General features: G+C 39.6%; 1 protein-coding gene across 1 annotated transcript in view; it reads left to right on the plus strand.

Annotated features, from left to right (window-relative positions):
* Positions 1–26,469, plus strand: part of inpp5a (inositol polyphosphate-5-phosphatase A) — a 123,970-nt gene that overhangs the window by 38,262 nt on the left and 59,239 nt on the right. Inside the window, exons 3-4 of the mRNA XM_026309146.2 lie at positions 5,482–5,582; positions 5,943–6,030. Of these exons, the coding sequence (XP_026164931.1) occupies positions 5,482–5,582; positions 5,943–6,030 (189 nt within the window). The remainder of the gene's footprint in view (positions 1–5,481; positions 5,583–5,942; positions 6,031–26,469) is intronic.

The following is a 26,469-nucleotide window of genomic DNA, read 5'->3' on the forward strand; positions in this document are numbered from 1 at the left end:
ACAGAAATGAGTCCAGATTCACCCTGAAAACATAAATAGGTTACACTCGCCTGAATGTTGTTATTCTGCTTAGCCTCAAGTGTATAAACTTATTCAAATGTGCATGCATATATATGCACTGGATACTTAAACACTGTGTATCCTGATACTGAGTTTTGGAGCATTGTAGAGTTGTGGTAGTGGTACAGTAATTGACTATTGTCATGTGATTCAGAGGGGAATGGCATAACGTAGGGAGCACTGAAGCCAAAAATGGAGCTAAAGAGAAGAATAACAGTTAACTGGCAACTGGCACACAGTGACTCAGCTTCTAGATAACTTCACCTGGATCACTGAGAATCTTCACAGACATGCTTTAAGATAAAATAAGATAAACTTCATTCAGCCCTAAAGGGAAATTCAGTTTCCAGTGCAATTAAATTCTTTAGCCTTAATCTGATGCAGATTTGTTTTTCAATATGCCAAAAGAACATCCAGATTTCAGACTATGCAGTTAGTTAAAAGCTAGAAAATGCGAATACAAACAAACATCTGTGTAGCTGCTCAGTGGCCCCTGCCTGTTTGAGCCTTTCTTGGCTTTTTCTATACTCTTCCTTGTAATTATTTCTGTTACTAAAATGTCAAAACATGTTGATTGCCATGTAATTCCAGTCTTCTATTATTATTTGTTTAACAGTAAGGTTACTGGATATCATGAGCATAAAACATGCTTTGTACGTGGAGAAGCATGCCCCTGTTAAAGGCTTGCACACTTCAGAGGAAAACCTGCTAACGTGAGTGAAGGGAAAGAAAAGCACGTAGAGAGAGAGGTGTGCTCCAATGTAAACCAGGCAGGCCTGTAGCTTCATGCCAACTCTGTGCTGCCGCTGCCTTCTGACGTCATGGAAAGAAGCATCAGACTATGAACTTCACGCAGCTGGGAGCAACCAGCAGTGATGGTTATCTAGAGTCATGCTAATTCACTGTCTTCTAGTCCATCTGCTAGCCTGCTGTTTGGTCATGAACTCTAAAAACTGCGATGTGCTTTTCACTAGATATGCACATTGTATTTTCATTGACATGTAATGTTATGACTTCTCATTTGAGTTGACTTGGCAAGAATCCAAAGGCAAGTGTTTCACACAGGAAAACACTGGTCTCACACCCAGCAAACTGAATCAGCACTGTTGCTTTAATCATGTAGGCTCATCTTCTCATTAGGAAACGTTTGAAGAGACCTAAAACAGTTTTATGTCTAAAAATGCATTGCACTATAGCGTAGCATCCTGGAAAATAAGCATTAAAAGCTGTTAAACTTTGACTGCAGTAAGTTGCTTGCTGGTACCTAAACTCTTTCTGTGTATCTTTATATATGTGTCTGTATTGCATATCTGTGTATCCTAGCTGTTTTATCTTGTTAAGTGCATCAGCAATTTCCTTGAGGAAATAAAATTATTTTATGCCACACCATGGTCATAGTTCATTGGGCATGTTTGCACCTGCTTACTGCAAACCTGTTACAGTGTTTATGCTTTCTTCTCCTTCGATCTGCCGTTTGTTCTTTTTGTATCTTTCATACACTTTTTTTTTTTTTTTTTTTTTTTTTGCAGAGATTACTTTTTCCAGTAGGTCAGTGAATACAAACTCTGCAACATTAACTTGTTTTGTTCAGTTCACTTAGGCAGGTGAGAGAAAAACAGAACTGTGTTAGTCTCTTTTCCAAGAGAACTGCAGCTCATGTCTGCAGATATAGGAATGTAATATGAATAATTTCCAAGAATATTTTTCAGAATGTAAGGTTCTAGTGGTGTAGAGAAACAGGTATTGTCATCTGGCAGCAAGTACATACTCATATATGTAGGTCCTGATATAACAAAATGAAACACAGTTTGTGAAGTGTTCTTCACTGGTATGAACATCAAAGAAGCAAATTACAGGAAGGAGTGTGGAAATGCAAAAAACATTGATCATCTTAATTTACAGGGTTAGCCTAGGTTATGTCCTCCTCATTTGGGAGCCCTGGGACATAAAATGCCAAAGGCTTTTGTTGTCAAGTGAATCTCCCTGTCTCAGAGCATCTGTCATTTACATGTAAGCAAAGCAGTACCATTCGCTTGCTCCATATCTGCGCAATACACTGGTTAAATGGGAATCTCGTATTGCTGCAGCATGAACAGTGCTTTGCATCACACCGCACTGAATTGAATAATCCCACAGCCAATTTGCATTGGAAACTCCTCTGGGCCATCACAGGCCAGTGATTGTATCAGGTTCCCACATCCAGTCTTGCGGTCTCTAAATGCAGAGATGCATGCAGCGAGTGCTGAAGGTCATCATATCACTGAGTTGATGTTTCATTTAAATGTTTTGGTGGCACTTTACTCATAAGGGGTCAACAAGTCTGTTAGGTACCTAGGAACCAGACCCAGGTGTCACTTAAAAGTGATCAGTTGAAGTTTAGCATTAGTTCTAAAGCAGACAGGCAAACAATGGAGGGAGGCCAGGATTGGGCTGATGTGCTGATGTCTGTTAAAACCAGCAGGAAGCTTAGCTGCTGCATTCTGGACTAGTTGGAGGTGAGAAAGGGACCTGAATATGATGATACCTGAAAGAAGTGTGTTGCAGTAGTTTAGCCTAGGTGTTGCAGTAATCTAGTCTAGAGAAAATGAGGGCATGGATTATTTTATCCAGGTCAAGTGTTGTAAGACGGTTTTATTCTGGTTATTGTTTGTAGTTGAAGGAAACAGGACTGGACAGCTTTCTTAACGTGAGTGGCAAAGCTGAGATCAGAAGCAAAAATTACAACTAGATTTTTGGCTGTGGGTTTTTGCTAAGTGGAGGATATGGGGGACTGAACACTAGTCAGCTTTGCTTCTGGCTTCTGGGGTGGGTCTCAATAGAAGGTTCATCTGTGTGTCGTCTGCATAACAATGAAACAAGGCATTGTGTTTTTGAATAATACGACCAAGTGGAAACATGTGAATGGAAAATAAAATTGGACCTAAAATTGAACCCTGTAGTACACCACAGGTAATGTGGGCTGTGAACCAAAAGGTTCTTTCTAAAAGATATGAGTGAAACCAATTAAGTGCAGTTTCCTTTATGTCCACCTAAGATGGTCAATTAGGATGTTATGATCAACTGTATCAAAAGCTGCATTAAGATTTAAAATAATAAAAATGCGGTTTCTCTCCTCTGTCAGCTGATAAATTAAGTTCATTGATCACTTTGAGTAGGACACTTTCTGTGCCATGTAAAAATCTAAAGCATTTTTTAAAAATTGTCATGATATCTGAGTTATCAATAATGTTCATGTCTGCAGTTAAAGAGACTCACCAGTCACAGCGGCATAGATGTATTCCTCTGAATTGCAGTTTAGTTCTAATCATAATGAACTAAGCATTATTTTTTTGTGATTTCAACAGAGTTCTGACCTGTTCCTTTCTTAACACAGAAAAAAACATAATTTATATGGTTTATATATACAATATTCATAATTGTAACTGCTAATTAAATAACATATTTACATTTTCAGCTTTATATCAGTTATTTAGTAATGTAAGCAGGTTTGTTGCATTGCATCATCAAATTTGATGACTTTAACTGATCATGCAAAGCCAACAAAGCAACATTTCCACATATCAGACAAAGTGAGACAAAGCAATAACATTTTTTGATAAAGACATAGCCACAGAAACTATTGAAATATCAGCATTTCATATAAAATTGTGGCACCAATTTTGGGACCCATTTGTGGCACCAAACTAAGCCAGTATCTTGTTTTAACTAAAGTGAGTGACTCTTGATAACTCATAATCCTTAACTGTGATTCATTACAGCACATATTCTTAAGTTGTGGAAACATTTAGAAAAACTTCCACATGCTAAATACATTAAGGAATCAGGTCTGGGTAACAAGGGAGAGAAAAAGAGAGAGGATGAAACGACCCACCTCTGTATGAAACACTGACACGTCTGACATACTTGTGAGGTTAAGAAATGGCCCCACATGGCAGCGCTCTGTTAGTAATGACAGCACAGCCAGGCATATCTTTCCTACCACTGCCACAACAGCCACTGCCACAGCAGCTGTCACAAGGGTTGTTTAAAGGGGCCACTACTGTTGTTGCTCATCATAAAATTATGTTTAATAGATACAATAGTTGTTAATAATTAGACTTAAATGTCAACAGAATTTCTTTTGAGCAGTGGTAGCTTTAATTAGATAATGGTCACAGGTTTACTCCAGTAAAGCAAAGTCACCAGGTTGATGTTTGGTTTTGGGCTGATAGCACTAGAGTTTCTGCTAATTTTCACTCTGGAAAGATAAATAGTATAGAGGCGATTTACACAAGCATGTGCATGTCCGCGTGCACACGCATACAAATACATACATGACCCACATGTCACATTTGAGCCTGATATTAGCTGTAAGCTCCTTCATAGTGTGACCTTTTCTCACATGAGTTGATAGGTCCACTAATCTTTCCAAGTTTGAGTTGCTGTAGGACCCCGCTGTTGGGTCATTGAGCTAAGTGATGAGCCATAGGTCGATGGAAAATCCATAGTGTTATTGCCGCACATTACTTTTATTTGACTCGGCCTGAGCATAATGCAGTGCAAAGGTGGGGTGCTGGTAAAGTAGCAGGGCTTTGTTTAGGTCCTGGGACCATTTGTAGCCCCCACATCCCCCTAGTGCCTGATGATATTGACAGAGCATCTTTACCATCCATAAGCCCGAACCTGTGAGTGCTTGTTTCATGCTCTAAATCACTTTGTTGTATTGATTTTCCATTAGATATCAGCTGCTCTGAACACCTCTGAAAGGGTGCTCACAAACATCTCACAATGTGTAAGACGGATTTTAAAGGAAGCAACATGAGGTGATGTTATTCTGCGAAAGCCTGCAGGAAATTAATCGTGTAATTCGATGTATTGAATCACTATCACTGATTTGTATTAATTAATAACAGTCATGTACATGTATTTTAATTTCACCAAAGCTTCTTTTCTATAGCACCGTGTATTTGCTGAGGTTTTGCACATGTTCTAATAAGCATTCCCTACACACCCAGAGTCTGTAGCAATTGTTAGTCGTATGGTGAGTGATGTGTCGACACGAGAATTGACGTGTAAGCATATGTCACACCCTATTGTACATATATACAGAGCTGCAGGCACATCCCTTATTGTAGATGAAGAGAAGTCTATGTTACACTTGTGGAACAAGCTCACTAAGTGCCTACCGCCGACATTTGTAAGGCACTTTGTCGTGTGTCAATATAGTAGCATGTCACAGTGTCGATTTAGGAAGAATTGTAGAGGCCCAGGCACTTGACTGAACAATTCAACTTATTAGGTTTTGTTTATTATGAGCAAATGGGCATACTGCAGTGTTGTTACAGCTGTTAAGGATGCACTTGAATTGAAAAATAAAGTGCAGTGGAAATGTTAGTCCCTTTCCTCTCTTGTTGACCTGTTTTTCTCTCCTTTCCCTTGCAGACAGTGCAGTCACATAAGCCTCACTTCTTGGCAGTACACTGTCAAGAGGTGGGTGGGAAGAATTATGAGGCATCCATGTCACATGTAGACTGCTTTGTCAAGTAAGTATTGGTGCCATAATGTCGTTATTGGGACTAACTTATTAGAGCATAGAGGTAATAGTGGAAGAACGTCTCTCATCAGGAAACACCCACTTAATGGCTTGTGGAACAGGTGGGAGGGGTCTGTTTTAAACTGAGTGGACTACTCCCTCCAATGGTTGCATCTGAGCTGTACGTCAGCACAAATTTAGTGATTTCTAATTTATTTAACTTGCTTATAGTGTAAAATCTGGGATCAGGATAAATTAGAACTACTTGACTTAAAACTGAATTATTTAAATTGTAGGTCAAAGTGAGAAACACGTGGATTTGTTTTTAATTAACACTTCCTGATAAATCTTTATTTGTTCTTTCCATCAGAGAGCTGTTGTCCAGTGATGCCATGAAGGAGTACAACAGAGCTCGCATCTACCTCGATGAGAACTACAAATCCCAGGAGCAGTTCACAGTAAGCACTGTTTTGATACATCAGTGGACTGATCGTCCAAAAATCATCATTAAATAAACACCATACAAGATTGAGAATTACAAAATGATATTTTAGACATTTTTCAAAAGTATCACAACTATTCTATTATTTCTCTAAAGCAATTTCCCATATTACAAAAAGTACTTAGTTTAATTTAAACCACTTTGCTGCAGCAGTTGAAGTACCAATGCCAGTTTTGTAAAGCATGATGCTTGATGCACGTTTAACAGACCCTCACTTCTCTGAATTCTGATGCCACAAACAAGGAAATATTGTAGACCGCAACTGTGAACACGTGCCATCACACAAGTCCTTTTGTGATCACCCAAAAGTGACTCTCCTTTTGTGATCCTTTTGTGGTGGAATTTTAGCTAGTGGTTGATTTGCAGTTGATTGAGCAAAAACTATCACATGCCAGATGCATGCGTGTTAACTATGAAAGTTTAGCTGTGGTGTGTGGTTTTTAATGGCTTGAAATGAGTTTATGTTCAAAAGGGCATTATTTGGGGGGGTCATATCAGATTCTGAATACAGCATAAACTACAACACACAGATGGACTAAAAGCAGGACAATACATTGTTTCAGCTGTTGCTGTTGGCTGATGAAAGGAAAACCATACATATATATATTAGTGAGATCTACTTATTTTGCATAGAGATTAATTGTTTGTAATACATTTTAATGAACTACAGACTGAAATCCCAGCTTAATATCCTTACAGCAATATAATGAACTACTGCCTGTGTGCCACTTTTCCCTCACAATGTAGTTACAGCAGATGGCCACAGGATGGCAATAGATATGTGGAAATAATTTTGTTGTAGGTGCTCAGGTTAAAATTACTTCTGTATTAGTTATCAGAATTAATGATCAAATCTTGGGTTCCCTAACAGTAGCTTTGCTGTTTTTAATAATGGTAATAGTGGTTTTAATTGAAATAAAATGATAGTATACAGGCAAAAAACACACAGGCCCAAATGTGTAATTTATTACACTATCCACTAAAAGATGCTAATTAATATATTATCATCTTTATTTGTTATGTTTCATGTTTAAGTGACACACAAATGAATAATGTGTAACATCTGTAAATATAATATGCTCATTAATGGAATTATACTTAGTAAGTTTAATCTTAAAAATGGACCCTTTTCATTCATTCATTTTTTTTCTACAGCTCAGCAGTTGTATTGAATATGGCCTCTTGGTGGAGCCAAATGCTCAAAGCTAAGACCGGTAGCAGCAGACTTGACTCTTGTTCTCTGTAATAGTCCTTTGGTTTACATAGGAAGTGTTAGTTTTACATCTGATGCTTAATTGACAAACTCCAGGTATCCTACTCAGGTGATCATTTTTGCATTCCCATCAGATTAGGTAAAGAAAAGGACCACAGAATATCATACTGACTTGGTTCAGATATGGACTGTTGCTCCAGTTTGTCTGTGATCACTGACTTGTATCTGTCTCAGTTCTCCTCCATGTTTTCTGCATTATCACCATGCTACACTGCACCTCCACAAATACTCATAAATCAAAACACCCAGTCACATTTGCTCTTTTCAAAAAAATATTATAAACATTGACCTTTACAAAGTATAATTATCTATCATTTCATATAAGCACTGCTAATATCCCGGTATTATGAGCTGTTTATTTAATGGTGTTTGTCTATAGATTAACCTTTTTGTTGTATTTTCATTTTCATCAAATAGAGATGGCCGTTTGTGCTTCTCTTTGTGAATCAGTCAGTGGAAAAAGAAACATCTGATGTGCTTTCTATGATGTTGATATTGAAATCCTGGCAACAGTAAATATGAATAGACTCTCCAGTCTTTCTCACACAGGGCTTGCCATTTAGCTTTGATGACATCACCCATATTTGTTTTCTCAATCTTCGATTTTTTCCCCCATGCTCTGGGGATAATTGTTTGTTGTCTGCCCCGCCTGTCAATTTTCAGATAATGTAAGTGGGAAGACTTTTCTGGGTCCAGATCTTCCACCTTGTATGAGTGCGTGTGTTATTGTGTTTTTGTGTGTAGTTTCATTGGAAGCAGACAGGTGAATGTTTGAGATGAGCAGGAGTATAGTAATGCAGGGATTGTGGGTAAAGGCCAGACACATTGTTTACATGTCTGCTCAGTGTGGGGATGTGTTTGAACTGTATTTCTGTGTCAGTGAAAGAGGAACATAAGTCAACTTCTCTTATGATTGATATTTGTCTTTAGAATTAAAATAATTAATCAGACAGAAAATAACTTAATCAGCAGCTGTTGAGTAAGTACTGGTTGCAGCTTCTTAAACATCATTATTTTCAGTCCTGATTATTTATCTCTCTCTCTCTCTCTCTCTTTATTTATTTATATATATACATATATATTTTTTTTAGTCAGAAAGGCGGATGTACCATAGACTTATTTATGATTTATTTGTTTAGCAAATTGTTATTGTTAATGTATGTGATACATAATGCATAGAAGGCTGTAGCCTTTATTGTTAACTATAAATTAATTTCCTCAGATTGCACATGCTGATAATTTCTTAAGGTTGAAATGCTATGTGTGTGGCACCTTGATGGTGAATGTGAAGAATGAGAGGCGAGCTGGAGCTCCTTCTCTCCTCCCAGAGGAAGACTGCAGTGATGGGGAAAGCTTGACTGACATGTCTCCCCTACGGCAGAGGCCGGTCGTGGTGTTTTACAGCTCTGTTAAGGTATACAGCAGGTAAAATGTCAATTAGGAAGGCCCGCCCTGATAACTCAACTCCCAATCCACTTGTTCTTGGCCATTAATATTTATCGTGGGCCCAGCCCTGGAGCTGCATCCCATGTCATCTGGAATGATGTGCAATAATGTTACTGCTTCCTGACACCACTTGTACTCTGGTGTCTGTGCAGCTTAATAGAAACGCCTGCAAACCTGCATGCACAAACACACACTGTCAGACAGTCTAATCAAGCTATCCACATACACAGACAGTGACACACAGCGGCACACGCTGCCTTCTCAGCCCTCAGTTGTTCCAGGGCATTTTAATAGGAAATTAAAGGCATCCCTCATGTCTGTGGTCTGCAGGACAGAAATGAGACCAGCGACAAAGTATAAATCAGGCTCTCTGGCTTGACAGGACATGCTGTCTCCTTTATCCTGTGGCTGTGGGTATATGCATGTATGTGCGTGTGTATGTAGTTGTTAGAGTTTTTACACTTAGAGACAGTGTGTAGTATGCAAGCACTTTGTTCTGTCCATGTTGTGCCATGAATCTAAAATAAGCTGTTCATAGTTTTTGCTTTCAGTAGTGATTCAGTGTTAGAATGTACTTTATACAGCCTGCAAATGGTAATACAGTTCTGATGAAAAACAGACTGGAGTCAATCATGAATCCCGACTTAATTGAAGTTTATATTTGACCAGATTTTAGTTTGGTTGCAGTGAGCATAAAGGGATATTATGTTATTATTTAATAAGCAAGATATAAGTGTTAGGCTACATGTGGTCACTGGTTCAGTTTATTAATTTAATGTGAAATATGTTGGACTTATGCTCTTCTGAGATTATCAGATATTTGGAGAAGGACAGGGTCATATACAATCCAGTTTCATCCAAATTGCATTTGATTTGCCTTATATCAAAAACAAAATGTATGGCATCCAGCAAAAGATGCATCTGAACAGAAGGATCAGAAACAGAAGATACACAGAACTAAATCAGATCATCACAGGGAATGTCACAATACTTTGTTCAGTGAGATCAAAATGAATTAATTTTATAAAAAAAATTCAGTAGGCCCTAAAGGCTTTTGTATCATTTGCTGCTGCATATATATCATTTTATAACCTGTATTTTTAGTTTGGTTTGTACAGTATGTGTTTGGTAACTAGAGGTATTTTATGATCCTATATTGAATAGCCAAATAATTTGCACATGAAATCAAGAACCAGAACAATAATGATTAAGATACAAAGAATTATTTTTGGAAATGTGGGTGGCAAAGTCTTTATATTTTTTAAGAGAGAAACTGTTCATTTGTAGCCCTAGAACAGGCACACAGTGATGAAACAAACACTAAAACTCTCTCTGTAGATTGACAAAATAATTAGCGGCATCAACTAAATGCCTAAATATCTGACTTTTGCACTCATCTTAGCTGCCCCGTGATCAGTGGAGCAACCGTTAGTCCGTGCCACAAGCTCAGCGTCTCTCGACTCTAGAGGTGAGTCCTTAATAGTCCTCCAGGCAGTGTGCTGTAATGCAATCATCAGTACTGCTCAGCTCGGCCAGGAATTTATGAACACTTAGTGTCCCTCTGTGCTGACAGGGCCTCAGAGTGAGTGTGTTTACGGTATTGCCTAGAAATCTCTCAGTCGCATTTATCGCCTGTTTTCTTTTTTGTTTTTTTAACTGTGCCGTTTTATGATGAAACAAAACTGGGTGCATGTACAGTAGACATTATAAACTTTCCAGCGAACATGGGCTCCTCAAGAGGAGGGTTCTTTACAGTGTGTTGGTTTTATTCACAGAGGTTAACTAACAGGAGCAGCCCTCCTCCTCCTCTCCCTCCTCTCTCCTCCACCTCTCAGCTACATTTAAAAAGACCACAGCAGGCGTATAAGCAGGTTAAAATATTGCAAACTAAATCTAAGCGAGCTCTTATTTCAATATGGTGAGAAGTACGGCACCAACTGAGGCCACTTGAATGGAGTAGATGTCAGCTTGGTAATATCGCCAGGCCATAACTCTCCACGCCCATCACTCATACTCTCAGGGCAGACATAAGTGCATACACACAAACACATATAGTGACAAAGCCAAACAAACATCTACGCAAGAACTCACATACAAAACACACACACTCTGGACATGTTGAGCGACAATCAATGAATCTGCCATCAGATGTGAGTTATGAGGCAGAGAGAGTGGGCATTCCCTGTGTGAGAATATTTTGACTGAAAATGTAGATATAATTAATGGATTGTGTAAAGAGGTGGAGAAATTGATGCATTTATTACAAGGAGTCAAATCTAGGGGAACTGAGCCTTCTGCCCTCCTAGATTGCTGCACTGAGCATGGGCTGCTCTCACACACACTTCCACTAACGTACGCTGAGCTTCTACTCATAAACAGAAGTCTGATAAACTGTTTACCAACGTGACTGCGTTTGGACAGGATGTAGCCTGAGGGGAGTAAATCAGTTCTGTTAAAGGTGGAGGTGGTGTTGTCCCGCGGTGAACGGTGGCCTGTTGTGGTACACTGTGTGTGTGTGTGTGTGTGTGTGTGTGTGTGTGTGTGTGTCCCCATCCACACGGGGGGAGGCAGAGGGGAGGTGTGTGTGTTTGTGCGTGGGAGGGGGTCTCTAACCACAGATAATGATGTGATTCCAGCATGAGGCGGGCTGGGTGTATCTTGCTACCGTCCATTATGATGTGCGGCCCCAACCACCGAGGGGGCAGAGTGAAGGTGAGCCTGTCATATCGATCTTTTTAGTGCTAAAATATGAGCCACTTTACTCTGCTCCCCAGCGCAGTGATGTGAAAAATAATAACTCGAACCCAAATTAAAAATATTGATCGCTTAGGAGGTGTTGAGAGCAAATAAACACCCTCTGAAGGATTTTTAGCCCCCCTCCTCCCACCTCTAACCCTCCTCTCTTCTCCGTCTTGTCCCTTCTCGGCCCATGAAAGGGCCGGGTCAGGGATGGTGGCTGGCTAAACAGTAAAATATCTCACCATCTTGTTGCAGAGTAGTCTTCATAATACCTACTGAGCTGGCTCTTGATGCTCTTTATTGTTCACAGACACAAATCAAGAAGCGACCATCTTCTCACTTACTCTCAAATGCTGACTGATTGAGTTTTGACTCCCTAATCTGGCATTAATTTGGCTCCATTCCATTGAACCCCACACCTCTACCTGACTCATAATTTTTTTTCACATCCCACCTTGACTCTTTTTTTTTTTTTATCTCTTTCTGCTGTAACAGATGATCTGACACAGGGCCATCAAATGGCTGAGAAAACAATTGCCACAAGGTTAATTTTATTGCCTGCTCCATGCATTTGTGAGCAGCCAGGAGGTGTCCACTGCCCAGGTCCTGATGAATAGCTGTGCTGGCTGGGCAGGAATGAAAATGAGGGGAGAGGCCAGACATGAGGAGCCAGAGTGCTTCCGCTCCCACCTGAAATTGAAATTTTTCTGACACGCTCAAAATTGGTATTCTGATATATAAGAGAGACGATGTTCCATTTAGTTTGATGATGACAGCCGTCATGTGTCCCAGTCAATTGCTTTTTACGACAGCCACTTTGGCTCATACATCTGAAGAAGGTTAATATCCACACATCTTAAATGGCGGATGTCAGAGTGTGTAGGAAAATAAAATACTCAGTATATCTAAATGCTGTTGTAATATTTGGCTGTCCTGGCCACAACACTATTGATTGTCCACAAGGACATTTGTTCTGTTTTGTAGCCAAGGCGGGATGAATAGATATTTGATGGAGCGTAGAGAGTGGGGCTGGACCAGCATCTGCATCTCAGTGCTGGGGGGATGAGAGCCAGGCGTCGGGGAGAATCACATGCCGCCTGTTGACATCAGTGAGAGGGAGCAGGGCCGGAGCTGGTGATATCTCCGGTTCCCCACTTGAGCCGGATCCTTTTGCTGAAAGCTCACTCCTGTCTGCTGGCGTCAGGCCCTGTGCGTGTGAGTTTATGTCTGTGTGTGCACGTACATACATGTATGTTGCAGCATTACCAACCATACGTATTGATTCTTCCTCTCCCACTGGCTGTATTTGCATAGCCCAGCTGACCTAGGCAGTCAGTGGCCATTATATTCCCATTAGCTAATCTCTCAGCTTTGATATCCATAATCCTCTGTCTATTGAGAGCCCTCACAGCTCTCACAATCCTGCTCTTCAAGGAGAAAAAAAGATCACCCCACCCCAGACTCTTTACACTCCAAAAATATTTAATTATTTCTTTTTAATACTATTTCATTTTCATGTTTGGTGTTAGTACTTAGATCATTTAGCACTAACTAAATAATCCAGAACTTTCCTTGAGAAACATCATGAAGTATTAGCCGTGTAATGTACTTCAATATGACAAGAAAAGTAGTGTTATAGTGTTACATATGTTTTACATTTGAATTATTATTAATAATGCATGTAATACATGTAAGTAACAGTTTATTGTAATCTAAATTTGGCTAACCTCCCAACAGTATGTAACATACTATACTACACTATAACACAATCATATATTTTGTGTGTAAAATGTGGAAGTGCTCTAGTCATTGCAGCTGTCAAATTAAAATGTAGTGGAGTATTTCTGTCTGAAATGCAGTAAAGTAGGTAAAATGGAAATAAATGAGTATGTGAGAAAGAAGTATTTAGAAATGTTTTGCCAGCTAAAAAAAATAATGTCATTTAAATATCTGCTGATGTCATTTTAAATGAGCCCTTCTTAAGTGTCAAGACACAACTCACTGTAAGTGACCATGTCTTCAAATAATTACAGAACATTTAGATACATTTTTCAAACCTTTTTGAAATTCAAATCTGGATTCACCCAGTATCAGGACCCTTCTTCATTCATACCTGTGGGCTGCCCAGTGTAACACTGGCCTGGACACCAATGGGTTTATTTGAACACCAACTCTATGTTGTAATGAGAGAGGAACAAGCACTGTTCTGATGAGTAAGGGGTGTGTACATGCTTGCTAGATTTACACACCTCTTAATTATTCGAACTCTTTAGAGAGCTGGAATAATTAAATATAAAGTGGCCAGCTTTCAAACAGGCAACATTGAGTAGATGTGGCTATTCTGCTGTGTAGAAGGTATTTTAGTATATCTACTTTCCCATTTAGGTAAGTATGTTTACCCCCTCGGCTGAAAACCAATCACTAATGTTTTCACTAATGCTTGCCAATAAGATTCACCGATGTGGACTAGCTGTCCACAGCTAACACACTCACCTCCTATAGCTCCATCCCAGGTGCATCCACTCATCCTCTCCTGGAGGAAACATCCAGTTTGACAGGACAGATTGACCTTAATCACCCTCAGTAGAGTTCTCTTGGAGCGATTGCTTCCATTGATCAAAGAGGACCTTCCACCTACCACCCACACTCCTCCCTTGACACCCGCCGTCTCCAAATGAGCTGATAATTAATAAGGGCTGGTTCTGCAAACCCCAGTCAACAGACAGCGTGATGGATTGGAGAGCTTGGATGCAAACCAATACAATGCCAACATTTTTTTCTAGCCCTGCAAAAGGCCCCTGGGTCTCCTTTACCCTGCATGATCAGGCATGCATATGAGCACCCACCCTGCTAATTAAATACCCACAGATTGTCCTTGTTTTTCAGCAGGGATGCTTTCTATCTGTTCACTATTGGCATGTATTTAATAATTCATGGAGCTGCGTTGGTGAGTACACAGCTTAGCTTCGTAATAAAGTGGGTTAGATTTTAGAGATCACAATGCTTAGTGCACACATTTACTGATTGTGGGAGGGCTTAAACCTATATCCTAAATGCTGATCTTGTATGTTAATGTTGGTAAACTTTAATAATAATTAGCATTCAGACAATTCTTATTCATCTGAAACAGTCGCACCACTTTGGGACATTTACTGTGGAACTACCAAAAAACCGCAGCTCCAGGTGAATTCCTGTGACTACTACTGTCACTGAGGTGCTTCAGCAACAGTGACAACAGCATCACAGACTTATTCTGTCTGCTTTTGCAGTGACCTAGCTTAAGCAGTGATGGATATATCCCTGACTGATTTATACTGTTGTGCTAATGTCTTAATTTTAATCACCTGCTTCCTCTTGTTTATAACATGTGACTTATTAGCAGTGTGAGATAGGTGCGCTTTCCACAGAGGAAAATTCTGTTAGGATGGGCTAGTTACTGACAGTTCCTACACTTGTGTGTTTCAGTGTCATTTGGACTAGGTATATTTGTAAGGAACACTGAGTCTTCTTCTTTTCCTTTCGGCTGCTCCCTTCAGGGGTCACCACAGCGAATCATCTGCCTCCATTTAACCCTATCCTCTGTATCCTCCTCACCCACACCAACTATCCTCATGTCCTCCTTCACTACATTTGTAAGGGACACTGAGTAAAATTATGAAACAGGAAGGTCTGAGGTTCCTTCTCAGTTAAGCACAAGTCGCCATAGGAAGTGGGGCTGTCGACCCCTGTGTGGCAACTAACCAGTGTGATATGGAGTAATTGGTGAGTGTGGTCCAAGAGGAGTGGAGGGTCGCCGGCTGTGGGCTGTGAGCCTGTCATAATAACAACCAACAATGTGATCATTTCATTTCCTTTTCACTTACACATCACCTCACTTCACATTAGACAGGGCACACACACATATACGCACACACAAAAAGCCACAGGGACAAGGTTAAGGTTGGACCCCATTTATTTCACTCTAACAATGACTCTAAATAGCCTTTCAAAAGTCGAGTGAGGAGGGAGACAAAAATAATCAAATCACACAATTATGGCTGGGCTTCATTCGATAGTTAAGTGCATTTTTATTGTGTAACGTTTCTTTTTTCCCCTGGACCCTCTCCCACCCCTTCCACTCGCTCTATTTTTTCTGCCTCTCCCGGCAAGCGTTCTCTCCCTGCCACTTCTCATCTAATATGCCCATAATTGGGTTTGGTTGTACAAATCAGATTTCAGCAATTGGGTTATCCTCCTCTGAAATTGGAGAGGTCTCTGGGCCCACATGGGTGGAGAGTTAATCTGCTTTTTTAAGCCCTTCTTTTGGTGGCTGCAACACAACACTGGGCTTTGCTGGTTAAGTGTTTTACCTGTCACTGTGAACATGGCTCATAATTTACCCCACTCTTAAAAAAACAAAAAAAAAAACAAAAACTCACACACATTGTATACATATCCAGCTACCCTCTACTTCTTTCAGGCAAATAATGACGTTTGAATTGAGCATTAACAGGCTTAATTACTTTAAAATTGTCATTTTAATTTACACTGATATAGTATTGATCACACAAGCAGAGATTAAGGCCCTCAGTGGAGCAGTTGATGTGGAATTAAACAGGGCAGAGTCCTCCTGGGGCCTGCCTGGCCTGCCCTGCCACAGCCAGAAGAGGAATGACATCCTCCCCCTAATGAACTGGCAGCATGCGCAGACATGAATTTCTGGCCCCGCTGGAGAAGGAGGGAAATAATGGGGTTTGGGGAGCGATGGCGGGTTATTCATTCACTGCCATGCACCAATTCTCCTGTGATTCATCCCCAGGCCCCTAGACCACCACCGCATGTTTGCCTGCTACATTCAGCCCACCTGACCTTTCTCTTGCCTAAGTGTGTACATATATATATATATAGATATATATATATATATCTATATATATATATATGTATTGCTTCCTGCCAGGTGTCATGTACAGAAGGATGGAGGCTAGGGGAGTGTTTAGGGCGAGAGCATGGGTGAGACACTTGCAGCGAGCCACCCGCCTCTAAACACCCTTCCTCAGCAGTAGAAGTGCTGGTCCGTGATTCTCCCTCTCATCCTGGCACCCTGGCCTGTCTGAGGAAGATGACGTTCTTAGGGAATTGATCTCCCCGCTTGAGCCCACTGTCACGCTCAACTGGCTAATATCAATGGGAAATCATTATATTAAATCCAAGCAATTTCTCCCTAGTTTAAAGAGAACACATGGCTCCTGTGGAAAGCGCTATGTTGTGGAGTAATTACAGCAGTATAAACAACCTCTTGACATCTATCTCCGATGAACACACTTAAACAATCACACTCCACAGAAGTGCTTTTAATGACTGACTCTTGAGTGATGAGCCTGATAAGAATAAAGCTGGAGCTGTGAGCACACACAGGAAGGAAGACTATCCAATGGATTTGTTCTAGCTGCCATGAAACATTTTCACTGTAAATCAGTGTGTGACTTTTTTTTTTTGTGTATAACTGAAACAAATGCTTTTCAATCATGCACAATGAGGATGAATGTTATTATTGCATGTCATTGAGGTTGTTTTGGTAAAAAAAAAAAGACAAATGCTTATTTTTGGTTAACCCAGTGAATTAAATATGTGACAAATGGGTCCTTCATCACATGACACGAACATCAATGAACATCAATGAAAAACCCAGTATTGCCTTAAAGCAGACCTGCTCATTGACTGACAGATTGCCCACATCCCTAAAGAATATTAAAGGTGTTGCTACTGAATGTAGTAGTATGCAAAGGTCTATAAGTAGTGTGTTACACATTGTGAAGGCTGATCTGCAATAGAGCATAGAGCACAATTTAATATAATTATACACGAGTGTGTATAATTTTAGCCTTGACTAATGGCAGTTATGCTGTCATACTTTGCATTGTATCAGTAATGTTTGTACTTTAAGTCTGTGTGTACTTTAAGTCTGTGTGGCAAACTTCTGTCAAACTTCCTGGTCAAACTTTCTTGTTTTCCTCCACTTTTTGCTGCCTGCAGCTTTAAAAATGATTTATGTAAATTGGTAGATGCCATGAAAGCAGACACTGATGGATTTGTGGTAGAGTCAAAACAAAACTCAAGTCTATTCTTGTCCTTGAGCCAGTTAACTACTAGTGTTTCCTTAAACAACCTAAACGTACCAGAGTAGATTGAAAGAGGTTGGGGATTGTTTGTCATCTTCTTCAATGATTACGTTACAGACACCTAGATGTTGCAAGGTGGGCAGCCATCTTGATGATGGGCTATACAAAACAATAACCTTTTCACTTGGTTGGCCGGCAGCTCCCCATGACGGATATCAAGATGTCTCCAATACTCATAATGGACTTGGCAAAGCCGAGATGGCTGGGCTTGGGCTTTCTACCCCACTCAGTCATCCAATCAACTTATTCTAATGCTATTGCATTGTTTAGTCAACCAGCTGTCCATTTACATCAACCCATAACCACACAGCCACACCACAGAAGCACTTAATAGAATTAGCAGGTATTGTGCAGCACATTTTACACACATAGGCCATTTTAAACACACACACTCCACCTCCCCTCCCTGGGCAGATGATCCTTGCTTGCTGTCAGAGCAATGCCATCACAATCACTCTATGCAGTGTCTTCCTTTCCTCTTTAACTATTATAACTCTATAATCTGCCCAGCGTTTATTTAGATTTTTAAATGTGTGGCCAATGTTGTTGTCATGTTTATGTTATGTATGACATATTAATAGCTCATAAAGCACTTTTGTTGCATTATTAAATTATTTTTCACTTACTCTTCATTAGGAGATAGGAAGAAGCAGCTCAGGGCTGAAACAGTGGGATAGGGCTCATAATTTGCTAATCTGATTTCTGGGGAATGTTTGTCTGTTTGCCTAGCCAGCACACAAATAGACAAACAAAAATGTAGCTGCCACGCTGCTGGGAATTTGCAGTCATATGGCCTCTCTTGCCTCTGACTGAATGCATTATTTTCTTCTTCAAACCTCAACACTCCAATGCCATCTTTCCAACCAAATTAGTCTCATATGTTTCCCCTCTTGTGATTAACAACGAACAAATTCACATCAAATACCCTAAAATGTCTCATTGTCTCATTTTCTAATGATGTTGAGGAACGTGTAAGTTTACTTGGAATGCCTCATTTATGGGGTCAGGGGAAATGAGCAATCTCTGTGTCCCCTAGCTGCCAACTCCTGTTAAACTATTACCTATAAAAACAGCTGCACACTCCCAGTCAGAGGGTGTGTCCTGCCTGGTGTAATAAGGAGGGCCTTCCTCCTCCCATTTCTTGGCCGATTGATTTTTCTTAGGAAAATTAATGCAGTGGCTGTGAGGTTCTGGAGGTCAGAGGTAGACGGGCTTCAGCAGATGAGGGGCGGTGCTGGGCAAACGGAAAGGCAACATTCAACTACAGGACCACTAGACTCTGCCTGATGAAACGTGCCCTCAAACAAATAATGTGCAGTAGCTTATGATGTATCGTCTCTTTGCTGTTTCATGCATCTCCTGTGATTGACTAAGCAAATATATAGGCCCATTTATTGACTACACTCACTCACCTTGCTGCCCTGTTTTATGTCGTACATTCCTCAGTTTGTTGTCTTGACAGCTGCTTGAAAGCAAAAATTCATTTACACTTCAGTAAATTCAGTTAAAACTTGAATCTTAACCAGGCATTAAACCTCCTGGTATCAACACAGCATTTTTCCTCACATAGCACTTGAAACTATTTTACCATTTGCACAATTTTTTTTTCCTAGAAGTTGTTAATGAACCCGATGAGCAGTCTCAACCTCTGCCTGACCCTCTGGGTATGACTAAGTGTTGTCTTTTAAAGGTACAAAGCTGAGCATGACCATATTTAAGTGAGTAATGCTTCCCAAATGGGAACCAATTTACCACAAAGGGTGCCCCAGTCAACAGTGTCCCTGTATTACTTCAAGCTACAATGGCACAGTGTGCGCACCATGCTGTAGCTAATTACCTACTCATTAAAGAGCTGTCTAATTAGATTGGATGTTATGATCTTTCAGTTGAATATAAGATCTTAATTTTAACTGCTTAATTACATTTCTGAAAAGGAAAAAAAAAAAAACAATTTTCAAAGCATGTGTTGGCTTACCAGAGATTAAGTATAATTCTTATTTCAGAATTCTCTTAGTGTGCTTTCAGCTGATATAGCATACCATCTGGTGGCCTCAATGGAGGTCAAATGCTTTTGGGAAAAAGTTGGTTGGAACTGGTGTAGCAACTAGCTGGGTTAAAAATATTTACTGTAACAAAATTTGAGATCTTTTTTTTTTTTGTACAATAAATGTTTAAACTTATCAGACGTAGATGTATCTAATTACATTTTGAAATGCTGAATTGCTCTTCAAATAATTGATGCATCAGTACTCTTGTTAATGTCATTACATCCATGTGCAGGTTTCCTGCTATGACAAGACATAGTGTGCTGTGTTAAAAGGTCTCTGAATTGATTGATTCGTTTAGAAAAAATTACCAACAAAAGTGTGCTCTGATGTTAGCGCGGCAGGTTAGCAAGATGTATTCAGAAACAAAACAACAGCATAATTTTTAAGCTTCAGAATGAGAAATTTTGGGATCCACTTGAAAAAAAAAAAAGTCTCAGAAGTCAATCGATTATGCTGTTTCTGAGCAGGAAATTTGCACAAGACAGTAAGTGTGTTTTCTTTAAACGTGTTTATTGCATGAAGTTAGCTATTTGTTGTCATTGCAAGCTAATGTTGATACCAGATAGTTTGCAGAATGGCCTGCTAGCTGCTAGTTAGCCAAAATCTCTAAAACTAGGACCTAGCTAAGGGACGCCACTTCACTGGGTTTATGATTTTTGGAATGTAGACTCTACGACGGGTTGAGGCTGTTAAGGTGGCACAGTAACTGAGGCAAATACTTGTGCAAACATACAGCATTATAGCGCCGGCTGCAAAATTTGGACTTTATATGCAAATGCACACAACTTAGACTTACACCATAATACATAAACAGTAATACAGTACATAAATGTATTAGAGTACATAAACTAACCATAGGAACAAACCAACCAAAACTTTAAAGCACTGGATCAGTTATGAATACACATCTGATCCTACTTTAAAATGCTTTGAGCTTGGCTTCAAATTGATCCTGTGTGTGATCTGTTTAGAGTTTTGTGGGTCAGGAGTTTCACATTTTGATCCACTAAACAGAAAAAGACATCTTCTCTAAATAGTTTTTATGAAATGTCCCCATAGATGTACTGCTAAAATAGTATCAGTATGTTATTCACCTATACCTCATGTTGATAGTTAATAACATTTCAAGCTCCATCTGCTGTAGCATCATTGTTTAATTTTTAGCCCTTGTTTGTGCATATCCAGTGCTCTGCTATATCATCATAATGGCACCTGTCTACCCTGTCTAGACTCTGATTTGTTCTCAGATGTAACAGATGCACTTACATTGTGTATTTTTCCACATAACCCAGTCATATACAATACAGTACCACCTGGTCATCTGTCAAGTCCTCAGACGGGTGGCTCAGGAGACTTGCTGCTGACCTGCATGGGCCCCACCAAATCCTCTTTTCTTCCCACATTTCTGTGGGTGTGATATTTACAGGAGAGCAGACGTGGGTCTGCTGCCACTCATGACCCTGGCAGAGGATCTGTGTCTTAAGGCTGACTTTTAAGAGGGGCCATGGGAAAGGCTAGATGTACGGATAAAAAGAAACATCTGCGTCCTCCGTTTAGTCTTTTTCATTTATTATTATAATAATACAATAAGAAGGAAAAAAAACCATGACATAATTTCTTGTTATCTAAGAAGCTGAGGCTGCATTTACATTTGCTTTTCATGCAGCGTCCATGTGCTCTTAGGGTCGATGCACTGGAGTATAACTAAGCTAGCATGGAGGATATCCAACCATTTAAATCAAGCCTCTGGGAATTTTACATAACACATCATTGGCGAGCATTGGTTTTTACATAAAGACAAAGAAGGCCACAAAGAGCCACCGGACTGGCGTCTTAGCCTGAGACGAGCCACTGCGTGTGTTTTTGCAGACTCTTCTAAAGCTTCACGGTCCTGTGGTCACTGTTGTGCTCTAAGAACGCCTCTGCTCATACCCAGAGAGAAAGCTGCTTATTTTTTTATACATTGAAGGGAAAAAATGATTTTTCTGAACACGACCTCAATACAGAACTGTCTCCTCTGATGGTGTGACTTCTGAGCTTGATTTTCAGAGGAGTGCTTTCCAGTCTCTGTGCTGATACTGTAGATCACCATTGATTGTCCATGTGCTGTTAAGGCTGTCATATATTATGGATGTTTCATGAGATGGCTCATGATCTAGACAATGTTGCTTTCATTTAGGAAGAGTTGTGTTTGTACTAAGGGAGGAGGAAGGACTCTTGATGCACAGAAGCAGGGACCTTCCTCTCTCAAGTGACAAAGTAATGCTTAAAATTCTAACTAATATATTTCATTATGGGACTCTGCAGTAGCACTGTATGTCACTGGGCAGCCAAGGATGCCACTTTGTCACTACAAGGCCATATGAGTTACCAGCATAAGACAGGGACAGAATCAAAGCCGCCTCTGGACAGAAGCTGACTGATTACTCCTCTAGCTGAAAACTATCCCAGCATCCTTTGAAAGTTGCTTGTGTTATGCAACTTCAGATGTTGCATGTCTACCTCACCTGTACAAGTAAACGTAAAATATACTGTAAATAAAACATAACAGTAAAAAAAAAAATCATAAACAAGTAAAAATGTAATATAAAAAACTTCAGACTTCTTGACAGTCTTCATTCAACCACAGCGATTAGTAAAAATTATATTGCTTCCATTCTCCATACAGCTCGTGTGATCCTAATTCAATCAGTTCTTTCACAAATGAGGCCGCATGAATAGGCACAATATTAAATCAGATAATAATGTAGATTGATGAACAGTCCATGACAACATTAGTGGCCTTTCCAAAATGCAGAGATGGACACAAAAAAAAAAAAAAAAAAAAAAAAATCAATGAGCCCAAAGACCTGTCATTTGCATGGGCCTCTTCCCCTAATGGGAATACTTTTACAGGCAGGGAATTACAAGTTGAAATATTCGTTTTGATTATTGGACATCCATAGCCAAATATGATTTACATTAATGAGCATAAGTATATTAAAGGCATTTTATCCCCCAGCATCCGAAACAATTGAATAATGGCTCTGGCAGCCATACAGCAGCCTGATAAAATAGCGAGGAGGTAATGTCACTTTAATTACTAATGGATACCTCAATTGTTCAGACTTTGATTTTTCATCTTTGGGAATAATCTAATAAGGCAAATATTCATCATCTTCATATCCTCTTTTAAAATGATGATTTTGTCAAGCACAGACAGCACAGTTATTTAAAGAAAGTGGCGATTTACTATGCAGGCCACCAAAGATCAACAGTTTATTTGAAGATCACTTTCAAAAGAATGTTTTCTAGTAAAGAAACAAGAATGGTCTTTTCAAGCCCAGTTGTTGATGCCTGATATACTTAGGGTTGAGATGTTAACCTTCTTAGCGAGGACATGCACTGTAAAAATTTCCTTTACAATTGGCCCACGTGGCACTCTTCACTGTTTTGTTATTAAATTTATGGTTTTTAGTACTAGTTGTTTTTGTGTCCTGATTAAATTGTACACTGCAGTGTTTTTGACCTGAGCCTTATAATGAAGTTACAGAGCAAGGTTAGTGTAGTTGTGTGTAAATCATGGGGATAGGGTTGGGTGACTTTATAAGTGCTCAGCTTGCTTTGGTAAACGGCTCTAGTCAACAGCAATTCCCCAGAGCATGAGACATAACAGACAGAGGCTTTACACTTTCATTATGTTAAAACACTGTATATTAAACAATGAAGTTCATGTATTATATGCATACGAAGGTTTGATGACCTCTTTAGAAGCTTAAAATAAAACTTTTACAATATAGCTAAGATAAAGAATTTCTTAGGCAGACTGTATAAAGACCAAGAAAAGCTTTGAATATCCTAGCCTGAACAAACTAATATTTAACTCTTGTTTCCAGATAACCATGATACAGTAATTATGTATTTTAGATTTTTAGTTGTCTTACAATTTTACCTATGCTCTAAAAAAATACCTCTCTCCAGTCACTGACTTTGAATGTGCAGTGATTGACTGTAATCATCCATCCATCATCTACCGTGTGATCCTGCTATACAGGGTCGTGGGGGTGCTGGAGTCACTCCTACATGACATTGGGCGACAGGCGGGGTGCACCCTGGAAAGATCACTAGTCTATCATTAAATAATAAATATCATTTATTTAAGTAAGGTGGTTGAATAATTGGTAAAAATGTATTTAAATATAATGACCAGGAACTTGAATATGTCACTGTATTTCATTAACTGTATGCCATAATACAACTGCTCAGTTTCAAGTGGTTTTAAAAATACAGCAAAAGGTGATTTAGTGTTCAAAAATGGACTCAAGGTTAAGGGGGTAGTCAGGTCAGAAGCACAGACACAACACAGATGTTTTTTAATCAGGTCAAAATCAAAGTAGTGGGGCTGAAAACCATAATAGGACTGTAGTTGTATGTCAAGGTCCAAATATTCTGATTGTATGGAACGAGATTTGAGGCAATAAGAACTGAACAGAAATGAGGACATTAAAAGTAAATATTTTTTTTGTTTCAGGTCTAATTTTTTTCAGTTTAAATTTTTAACGTTTCAGTTTCAATTTTTAATTTTTCAGTTCCAGTTTCCCCCCCAGGGAAAGTAGCTACGAAGGTAGTGCAATAACAGTCACTCTAAAGCAGCTGGCCGGGGACACCCGCCCTCATGATGTTTTTGTGCCAAAACTGAACTGAAAAATGTAAAATTAAAACTGAAATATTGAAAATTGAAAGTGAAAAATGGAAAATTGAAAGTGAAAAATGGAAAACTGAAAGTGAAAAATGGAAAATTGAAAGTGAAAAATGGAAAACTGAAAGTGAAAATTGGAAATTGAAAGTGAACAATTTTAAATTGAAACTGAAAAAAATGAGACTTTCTGTTCAGTTCCTATTGTCTCAAATCTCATTCCACATGATTGTAACATTTCTTAATGAAACGTACTGTTTTTTTTATTTTGCCTTTGCCTTTCCTCGTTCTAAATCAAAAGAACAAGGGCTGACAACACCAGTGCCATTTGCAACTTCAGACATATCCTCCAGTAGAAATAGTTATAAACTGTCTATGGTGTGAAAATGGTAAGCTCTTTGTTTATGGTTTTGTGTATCTGCAGTATAGATCGTCCAGTTTCTTTTTGAATAACGAATATGGACTACTGCCACCCTACTGTTGTGAAGAGTTATTTCCTCTCACTCACAGCTAGTGTACATGCTAGCTGGCTGTCGGCTGTAGTCTGTGTGGTCTGTTCGAGTGCCACATTTTGCGTACATGAAGGCAGTCGACCTTCATTGCTGCTCGTTCGTTGATGTTGCCTTGGTGTGTCTCTGTCCTAAGGTGTACCTGTGTCAAGTTGCAAGCAGAGTGTCCTCTCCAACCCTCCATTTAATTTATTTTCACTAGGAATTTATACAGACTGCTCTGCCATGCTGAGAAACATTTTGCTCAGCCTCATTAAGAGGTCAGCGGCAGCACAGGCCCCACAGGTGTAATCCCATTTGCTTTGATTCTCTGTTTTTATGTCCTCGTTAAAAGCTGCTGAAGTAGCAACATGATATTAGTAAATACGCAGTTGGCATACATATATATATATATATATACTGTATATGAGCATGAATCATTCCCGGGCAGTGCTAACCTTACTGGAATTGGGGACGCACTGAATAAAATTGTGTTTGTTATCCTTTGATTAGTACCGGAGTGATGTACCTTTCCTGTAAGCATACAGCATGTATTGCATTAAAATATGCACCACCACATTTTTTTTCTTGTTGCTTTATCAGAAGACATTTCTTCAAGCCACCCTCTTTGAAAAGAGAAATGAGGTGCTATTACTGTATGTACGGAACATTTTTAACAAAGTTATCAAAGTCTTCCATCTGGATTATGCTGAACAAACCAACAATGTGGTCGGGAGAAAAAAAAAAGTCTGGGCATTATAAAGAAGCTCTTTTAAAGTCTGAGTCATTTCATGTATACACGTATTCACTTCTTTTGGTTGAATGTCATTGCGGTGATGGTTTTATTGCTTTAGACCTCTCGGCTGGGCAGGTTAAAGGAGCGACAGCACGACTGATGAGCGAGGCAGGAAATTGGCAGAAGGAAGCATCCATTTCACCGCTAATTAGGGGGTCTAGAAGCCCACCAACTGACAGGGTTCAACTGGGCAATGTAGTGCCTGCCAGCTCCCATCCCGTGCGCTTTATAAAACGCTCTTTAATTCCCCAGCACAATATCATTAACTTTGTAAGTGGATGAACACAATGGACAAGCAATTTAATTAACTTCTACCATTGAATGTTGGAGGGGAGACTAAATGAAATTAATGCACAATATTTCCCAGGGAGGCAGCCAACCTTGGGAGTGGGTCTGGATTGTTGGCAGGTCAGGCGCTGCCGTGGGTTTGGCCAATTATGCCTTGTTTAGACCCGTCCATAATATTTTCCTCAAAAGAAAATAAAATCAGTGGTTTTGAAATCAATCATGAGCGCATGTCACTCTGTATTCTGGGAGATTTTAGAATAATGGAGTAGAAGCCCGGAAACACTCTGCCAAAAGCCTTCAGAGTCTGCAAGCTAAAATACAGGTATCATAAATGATCTGTGCAGTAGTATGGTTTACCTGAAATAGACAATCAATGAATGGATGTATGGAGATTGGTTTTTTGGAAATGTAGCAAATACAGAGGTTTCCAATTGTGGATCTAAGTGATGGCAATCTCAGTTGGTCGTGTGGACCACTTTGGACC

This window comes from Mastacembelus armatus, chromosome 15 (genome assembly GCF_900324485.2).
Source record: "Mastacembelus armatus chromosome 15, fMasArm1.2, whole genome shotgun sequence".
Lineage (NCBI taxonomy): Eukaryota > Metazoa > Chordata > Actinopteri > Synbranchiformes > Mastacembelidae > Mastacembelus > Mastacembelus armatus.